Here is a 9,064-nt window from a genome sequence, read left to right as displayed (position 1 = left end):
ACAACACAGGTACTACGGGGAAGGTGGAGCCCCACGGGACGTTTATGGTATACGTGGCGTGGTAACCCCACGAAACGTTTCGGTATACGTGGCGTGGCACCTTCACTTTGGCGTCGGACTCGTAGGGGCAGAGGTTTCACTACGGACGTATGTCGAGAGATAGGTAGCCCAGGGTCCTGCCAGGTTTTTATACTTGGAGGGCACGCAACTTTAGCAATGTAGCTTAAATTGTTTACATATTCTCCGTTGATTTTTATTCCTTCTTTAATATTTTCGAAGGCATTTTGGAAGATCTTTTCGGATTATATATTAAACAATAGTGGAGAAAGTACGCAGCCCTGGCGAACTCCTCTTTTTATTTACATCTCTGCTGTCATACGATTGTCTATTTTAATCGACGCCATTTGATACCAATATGGGTATTTAATAAGGGCCACCGTGTTATGGACTATACCATGTTGTGTTTGGGTTTCTATGAGTTCCTTGTGTTTTACACGATCAAACGCTTTTTCGTAGTCGATAAAACAGAGAAACACGTCTTTTCGTTGATCTCGGCATTTTTGTAAGCCAAATAATGGATCTGGAGGCCAAATAATGCCTCCCTCGTACCAAGCCTCATACGAAATCCAAATAGATTGTAGCTCAGATTGCTTTTGCATTATCTGTATATACGTTGAGGTGCAATTTTGAGTAAAATAACTCATCAGGCTAATTAATCTGAACTGTGAGCATCTATTTGCTTTATTTTTCTTAGATGTGGGTATAAATGTCGATCTAAGCCAGTCTTCTAGGAAGATTCCAGTGTATATTCCAGTATATATTTTGTTAAATAGTAGTTTTAAGGACTGAAGATTTTCTTCATTGATAAGTTTGATCAAGTACTTACTTTTTTATAACTTCCTTTTCTTCTCTATACAGGCAAATTGCTGGCTTTTTCTTGGACCTCTTCCATTCTCTTTTTCTTTTTGTTCTATTCATTACTGTCGTTAATTCTACATGGATCTCTAATTTAATTACTCATTGAGTACTCATTTCTCATTAGAATTCAAATTCAAATCTTTTAAAACAATTATATAAATCCGGATTACCTAATTGGAAATCTGAGGAAAATAAAAAGTAGCTTGCGTACACAAAGCCTAAGATATTAAAGTTCCGCGTTGAAATTAATAAAAAAGCAATAAATATACCACTTGGTATTCTTTTGATAGTACGTTTGAGGTGAATAGGGCATGTAATACGGATGGAACAAAACGACCCAGCTAGAAAAACGCTGCTTGATAGACCCATTGGTCAGAAAAGAAGAGGAAGACCCAGAACAAGGTTCCTTGATAACATCAAGACATGAGAGGTACAGGAATACGTGCTTGTTAGAGGAAGGCGATGGATAGGGATGACTGGAGAAAAATTCTTGAGGAGGCTAGGACCCACGCAGGGTTTGCGTGGCAGCCAGGATGACGATGATGATGGTTTTCTTCTGAGCACTGTTTACTGAGGTATCTCTTTAGCAAATTCACTTTGCTGTTAATTTTATTGCTGAGGCTCCAGCAAATTTTGTTTCATCATATTTTATCATCATCAAATTTTTTGAATTTTTTTATTTTGTAATTTACTTGTAGGTTCTTCTTCATGTGCCTTGTCCGTTCCGAACGTTGGCAATCAACATGGCTATTCTGACTTTGTTTACGGCAGATCTGAATAGTTCAGCAGATGATAATCCGAACCATTGCCGCAAGTTTTGGAGCCACGAGTGTCTTCTCCTCCCTGGACCCCTTCTGCTGTCTATTTTCCCTTGAACGATCAGTTGTAGTACTCTATATTTATTATGTCTCATAACGTGACCCAAGTATTCCAACTTTCTTTTCTTTATACTTATTCCTACCTCTCTCTCTTTACCTATCCGGCGTAGTACCTCTTCGTTGGTCACGTGCTCAGTCCAGGATATACGTAATATACGTCGGTAAGCCCACATTTCGAAGGCCTCTACTTTTTTCATCAATGTTGCGGTCATTGTCCACGCCTCCATTCCATATAACAAAACCGGGAATACATAACATTTCAGAAGTCGAATTTTGAGAGGTAGGGTGAGGCTTTTAGAGGTGAAAATTTGCTTCATGCTAGTGAACGATGCTCTTGCCTTTTCTACTCTTATACGTATTTCCTTCGCTTGATCCCAATTTGAGTTAACTGTTGTTCCCAAGTAGATGTACGAATCCACGTGTTCAATTCTTTCATTGTCTAATATCAGTTGCTGTGGTGGTTGTTGGGTTTTGCTTACTAACATCCATTTGGTTTTTGTGATATTTAGTCTGAGTCCGTATTGTGCACTTGTTTTTTGTATCTTACTCATTAGGCAACTCAGTTCCTCCATGCTACTTGCTAGAATCACAGTGTCATCAGCATACCTTATGTTATTAATTATTTCTCCATTTATCTTTATGCCTTCTGTGCTTTCCTCCAGCGCTGTCTTAAATACTTCTTCTGAGTATATATTAAAGACAATAGGAGACAAGATACAGCCCTGTCGTACCCCTTTCTTGATCTCAATTTTATTGGTCAATGTATTGGTCAACTTGTAGATTACTAATGTAATTTCTTTGTTTTTGGGGATAATAGGGACTTGTCCCTCTGCCCTTGTTTATGTAGCCTTCAAATACCTGGTAAAAACAATATCAAAACTAAAAATATTGCAATCAACCGATTCCTGTTCCAAGGAGACTCGTTGATTCCACTTTGGTTTTGTCCAGCGATGAAGCTATAAATTTTGTCTAGCCCATTTTCCAGTTACTGAACTCAATTGATAGGTTTTATTATAAAAAATAACACTACTGTAGTGGTAAAGCTTAACCATCTATTTTATATGGATGATTTGAAACTATTGGCTTCCACTCGAAGCCACTTGGATCGAATGTTAAGAATTGTAAAAAAATTTCTATTCTAAATGTTTCTTGTTTTAAATATAATCAAAGAAAAGGGGCAGCTCGGCGGATTCGATATTCAAAATGGTCAGAACATCAAATTAATGCAGAAGTAGCAATTTATTTAAACCCAGCCTGAGAGGCTTGTTCACCCCTTAAAATTACGTTTGAGTGTAACAATGCAGTGGTGCAAGGTGTATTAATTCGTGTAAATCGGGAATCACTCCACCGCGCTCCAATGCTTCAGACCATTCCCTTCCCCCCTATAGCACTCTGATGCGCGATAGGGGCACAACTATCAGCCAAATGCTCTTCATGTGGGAGTCCAGGGTAATAGAACTCCAACACAGTTTCCTAACCGAATTCAAAACTCAGGACAGCGCATTGTCTAATTCAACTAAAATTGTTTACTTGGGCCTCAAGTCTCCGCTCTGAGCTAGGCTCAGTTCGGCAACTTGGTACTCAAGGGTTTGGCCCTACGTGCCCGGGTTTTTTGGTTTTGTAAATTTTATTGTTGGCTTGAACCGGTTTTTTGTTAGTAATTTTTATAATTTTTTTTGGCCGAAGCCGTTTTTTATTTTTGTTGTTATAGAGGTACAAACTATCTGCTTTTATATGTTATTGTTGTTTATTTTGTTTTCTCTCTGGTATATTTATTTATTATCTCTTTGGCATTTATTTTGTTTTATTTGACTATTTTTGTTGTTTGGGTCTTGTGTGCTTCTATCGGTGGAAAGCGTCGTATCTCATGATCTCATGATCAAGCGCAATATGTGACTTGGGGGATTCTTCCCTTCCGCTAATATTGCCCTTTGTATTCTCTGAATAAAAATCTTTTCGTAACATATTTCGGTACGTTGGCTGCCTCTCTTAGACTGCTGTTGTCCCCATTGTTTTTTCTGCCTGCGAGTACTGCCTGCGATCTTATTGACGCTTTTCCCAGGTTTGCTTTTTATATTGTGGCGTCTACGTGCTTTTTGAATGTTAATCCTTTGTCATGGTTTTACTGGTTGTTGATACATATTTTTAAAGAGTACCTTAAGGCAATTTTCCATCTTACCGATCCAGTCATCGAGGAGATGGGAGAAAATGATATGAATAAATACCTCGGGATAAAACAAGCGCGGAAGATTGACCATAAGTAAATGAAACTGAAACTGAATATACGAAGGGTATAACAGCTGCTTCGTACACACCTTAACAGTAACAATTTGTTACTAAATACCTACGCATGTTCCGCGCTTAGCTATTCATGTGGTATTGTATATATATATATTTAGGGATTCTACAGTATTCACTGCCTTCCCTCGCTCAACCGTTTCCATCTCTCTCTGTTGTTCCATTCTCCATCGTTTAGTCCTCTCTTACTCATGGCGTCGTCTACTTCGTTCCTCCAGGATTTTCGGGGTCGTCCTCTTTTTCTCCTTCCTATGGGGCTCCATTCGGATATTCTCTTTATCCATCTGCTGTCGCTAGTTCTTCTTACATGTCCATACCACTTTAGTCTTTTTTGTTCTATATATGTTAGTATGTCTGTTTCTATTGATGTTCTTTGCTTTATTTCGTCATTACTTCTCCTATCCATTCTTGTTACTCTGCAGCATCTTTGCAGGCATTCCATCTCTGTTGCTACTATCTTACTGCTGTTTTTCTTGTTTATGATCCAATTTTCAGCTCCATATGTCATAATACTTCGCACTAATGTTTTATAAATCTGCGTTTTTGTCTTCATCTTTAGGTGTCTGTCCCACCATACTGAGTTAAGTTGTCGGATTGCTGTTCTTGTTTGTCCTAATCTTTGTGTAATTTCTTCCTCTGTTGTTGCCTTTTTCGTGATTATAAACCCCAGGTATTTGAATTTATCCTTTCCTTTGATTGTTACGTTGTCATTAATCTGTAGATCTTCTATGTCTTCTTCACTTGTAGATAGGTACTCTGTTTTCGCGAGGTTAATATCGCGTGGTATTGTTAAGTGGACAAAAATGGATATAGAAAATCTGCAGCGAAAAGTACAAACACACCTCACAAAGGCACAAAAATTTCATCCTCGAAGTGCAGACTGAGACATCTACTCTATATTACGCAATTTGCTTAGTAGGTAATACAACACTGATCAAAATGAGGAAACCAGATATGTGCATAAACCATTTTACTAAGGACAAAAAAAAGTCCATGTCGGCAGTATATTCTCAAACTATTGGTTTACATCGGGAAAGATGTTCCCTGAAACTTGCCATTTAGGATAAGGTTATATAAACAAAAAATCATCAAAGACCTTCAAAGCTAAAACGACAAATGCCGATATAGATATCAAGTCCAAGAAACCATTAAAACACCTTACCGGGGGCTGCCAGGCATTTGCTATAAATGAATATAAGGAACGACATGATTCAATAGAGAAGATCCTTCATCAAAAAATACCTACAATTAAGACTTCTTAAAGCAAACCATCTTCCATATTATCGATACATTTCAGAGAGTATACTTGAAAATGTCAACTTCAAGCTATATTGGGACCGAACTCTGCTTACAGACCAAACAGTAGCACACAATAGACCAGATCTCGTACTAGTTACTAAACTAACGAGACAAACAACACTAATCGATGTGGCGATACCTAACAACAATAATCTCCGTGATAAATACAACGAAAAGATCGCCAAGTACAGAGATTTGGAAATACAGATAAGGAGAAAGTGGAGAAAGGAAAGTACCCAGACGATACCACTTCTTTCCACTACTGGATTAATTTCGAACAACCTTCTAAAAAACTAAAAACATAAAAAACATTTCTATAAGACCAAGCAGAAAGCTGTACTCCTGGCGACGTCCAGATGTGAAAGAAAATTTTTGGGAGATACTCCAGCATACCAAGCACCTAGAGCTCGATAACATGGAAATAGTAGTCCAGAGATCAATCCTTTTGATACCGTAGGTATCTGGGATGAGTGAATTTTTCCCTTAGAGGGAGTAAGAGCAGTATGGCTAAATCTGGATAATAATAAAAAACACGGCATCTCAAATTTGTTTCACACTGTTCATTAAAACGATTATGTGTGAATTAATTTATACATTCATGTACCTATAAAATCGTATCGTTAGGTTACGCTTAATATTGTCATTACATTAATTATACTATTCATAAAAATATTTTACAATTATGTTTCGTGATCTATAGATAAAGTTTAATTATATTTTTGTGAAAAATATTATGTTTAAACACATTGTCACGAATTCATGACCAACACTCAAGGCTTTGAAACAATAAAAACGTACTATATCAATATATCCTTGTAAAGGTACATTGCAGTCCAATATTGATACTTATTATTAAAAATTAAATCTAGATAAAACTTGGGAGATTGGGAATACAATGTTGGAAGGCAACGATATTGATTAAAAAAATATTTATCTAAACTAAAAATGTTGTTTGTTATGAGAAATAGTGTATTATTTATTTAATCATATTTGTAAATTAAAAAAATACTTTATTTTGTTTACCATCAGCTTGATTTTGTTAACTGGATGACTGTCTTTTCTCTAATAACCGCCAATCTACATACAGTCGAACACGCTTATTGGAATAGTCTTCGTGTCAACAAAAAATGTTGACTGTATGCCGTATATAGATATGTACATATTTTCTTATTAAAATGCATACAACAGAATTAATTATTTTTTCTCGAAAAATCGTCTGGGGGCTGATCACATAGTGGACAGTTGTCATTTTCGCGGACGCCGATGCGATGTAGATGGGAAGCCAGGTAGTCATGCCCCGTAGTTGTTCTGAACACGGCTACACTAATGGGTCTCGGCAAGTTGCGAGGGATTGGTGACTCTATTAGGTGGGCCCAAGATTTTCCAGCACCGGCTTGTATTTGCTGCGCTTTTATCTTCGCTTTGATTCCTCTTCTAATGGTGGACTTTGCTGATGTGTACGATTGGAAGCTAGGGGGCTGTAGAAGAGTAGTACCTTCTTTTGCAAGTTCATCTGCTTCATTTCCTTCGACACCGACATGACTAGGGATCCATTGTAGAGTAATCAGCCACCCTTTTTCCATCAAGTTCGATAGTTGTACGCGGCAAGATATTGTTTTGGCACAGTCGGCGTATCGATTTGTCGACAGGGCGAGGATTGCGGCTTGGCAGTCGATGAAGAAGGCAACTTTTTGGGGGTGTTGGAAATTCTCAAGATTTTTTGCAGCTTCGTGTATAGCAGCAATTTCGCCGTCGTAGTTGGTGAGAGGGACACCCACAGCTATGGAGCCTTTGAAGAACGTTGAGACATATCCTGCTCCTGTTCTTCCCGAGTCCGGCATCAAGGATCCATCGCAGTAGATGTGGAGCCACTCATGTGCTGGGTACTTGGTGTGTATCGTCTCTAGGGCGGCTTTCCTTAGGGCAATGTCTGACGATAAGTGCTTCGGGTCGTTATGGTTTTCAAGCAGTAATTCTGTGTTTGGTAGAGAGCGGGCCAGTGTGGTTTGCGCTGGGAAGGGGGCGGCTTCCGACAGGACAATGTTGTATTTTTCCATGATTTGGTTTGCTACTGTAAGCGGAGTGGTTTGTGTTTTAAGACGTGAGGCTGCTTGTCTATATTCGTCCCATTTTTGTGGAAGTATTCGTCTTTGCCTTTCCCAGAAGGTTAACGCGTGTTGCTCTCTGCGGCATTGTATTGGTTCAATACCGGTCTGGGCTTCCATTAATGTAATCGGTGTTGATTTTGGAGCACCGGTGATGACGCGAAGGGCAGTGTTCTGGGCGACTTCAAGCTTGGAGGTGGTGTTTGTACTCGCAGTTATTGTAACTTCACTCCCATATTCTAATATCGGCCGGACATAGGTTTTGTATGTTGCTACCAGGACATCTTGCGTGGCGCCCCACTTTGTTGCTGTGAGACGTTTGAGCAGTCGACATCTCTTTGTGGCTTTCTCTGCAATGTCGTCGATTTGAGGTTTCCACGTCATTTTCTTATCTATGTACACCCCCAAGTATTTTGTTACGTCCTGTCTTTCCAGATCAACTCCTTTTTACGTCAGCTTGACAGCAGTCTGTTTTGCTGAAAGGCTTAGTACTTGATATACGGTTTTGGTTGTACTGACTGTTAGACAGTTTTTATTTGCCCATTTTTCTAGATTTTTCAGAGCCTGGTTCATTACTCTATCGAGCGCTCTCAGACTGCTACTTAATGCCCATATTAGAAGGTCATCAGCATACAGGAGGGCTTCCACACCAGGTGTCTTTCTAATCATTTCGAGCACGTCGTTTATCATTAAGTTGAACAATTGACAGCTGATAACAGCTCCTTGTGGCAGCTCTTGTCTTTGCAGTCTGAATTTGGAACAGTGGTTGTGAAATTTGACTCTCTGATACCTTTCCCCGAGAAAGGATTTTATCCAATTGAATAGTTTGCCGTCAACTCCGGACTTCGCTATCTTGTGTAACAGCAAACCTCTCCATACTGTGTCGTATGCAGCTTTGAGGTCTACTAGCACTGCTACTGTTGACATCTGACTGCAAAATAAAAATTAGAGTATGCAAAATAAATCAATAAATAAATACACTCGCGATCATAAAATCCGAGTCACCTTGAAAATCACCGATATTTCATTTTTAACGAGCTTTATCCTAAATAATAATAACACAAATACAAACTAATGCATGTTTCTGAGAATTGTTGTCGGCTTAGCGGTTTTCCTTTGCAACAAACAATTCCAATAGTGCCGATTTTGCGGAAAAGTGCACACTTCCCAAAATGAACGGTACTTGTAACTGCCGCTTGTTTTAAATGTCTCATTTTTGCTTCGACTTTCTGTTCAAACGCAAAGAAACAAACGTTTATTATTGCCACCATTAGTGTTTATTAGTGCCATTATTAGTGTTTATTATTGTTTATTTTTTGCCAAAAATACCCTTGACTGTTATTGAAACGGCACAAATTATTGCGCTTGTGAAAGACGGTCACACTCAACGGCAAGTCGCAAGAACTGTTGGCGTAAGCCTTTCTACGGTTCAACAAGTGCTTCAACGCTTTCAGGAGACGAGTTTGCTATACAGACGACCTGGCTCTGGACGAAGAAGAACGACCACGGCACGAGATGACCGTTTTCTTGTGTTCCAGGCTTTACGAAACCGGACCTCAACTGCGA

At 38.9% G+C, this 9,064-nt stretch overlaps 1 protein-coding gene across 1 annotated transcript; it reads right to left on the bottom strand.

The window, feature by feature from the left end:
- Positions 1 to 2,546: 2,546 nt before the first annotated feature.
- LOC140446264 (uncharacterized) lies at positions 2,547 to 7,882 on the bottom strand. Its single transcript, XM_072538802.1, has 2 exons — positions 7,466 to 7,882; positions 2,547 to 2,654 (listed from the first exon to the last, which is right to left on the bottom strand). Exons 1-2 carry the CDS (start codon positions 7,880 to 7,882, stop codon positions 2,547 to 2,549), a joined length of 525 nt encoding a protein of 174 aa, XP_072394903.1.
- Between the last annotated feature and the right edge of the window lie 1,182 nt (positions 7,883 to 9,064).

The sequence above is a fragment of the Diabrotica undecimpunctata genome, chromosome 7 (genome assembly GCF_040954645.1).
Source record: "Diabrotica undecimpunctata isolate CICGRU chromosome 7, icDiaUnde3, whole genome shotgun sequence".
Classification (NCBI taxonomy): Eukaryota; Metazoa; Arthropoda; class Insecta; order Coleoptera; family Chrysomelidae; genus Diabrotica; species Diabrotica undecimpunctata.
The sequence above is the reverse complement of the archived record's forward strand: the minus strand, read 5'-3'. Positions and strand labels throughout refer to the sequence as shown.

What these genes read in the sequence shown, in the direction of transcription:
- LOC140446264 (XM_072538802.1), bottom strand. Translation starts at nt 7,882, where the DNA reads ATGACGTGGAAACCTCAAATCGACGACATTGCAGAGAAAGCCACAAAG. An exon ending in CACAAACCACTCCGCTTACA is followed by an intron (nt 2,655 to 7,465) that starts GTAGCAAACCAA and finishes TGTTTTTACCAG; the next exon opens with GTATTTGAAGGCTACATAAA.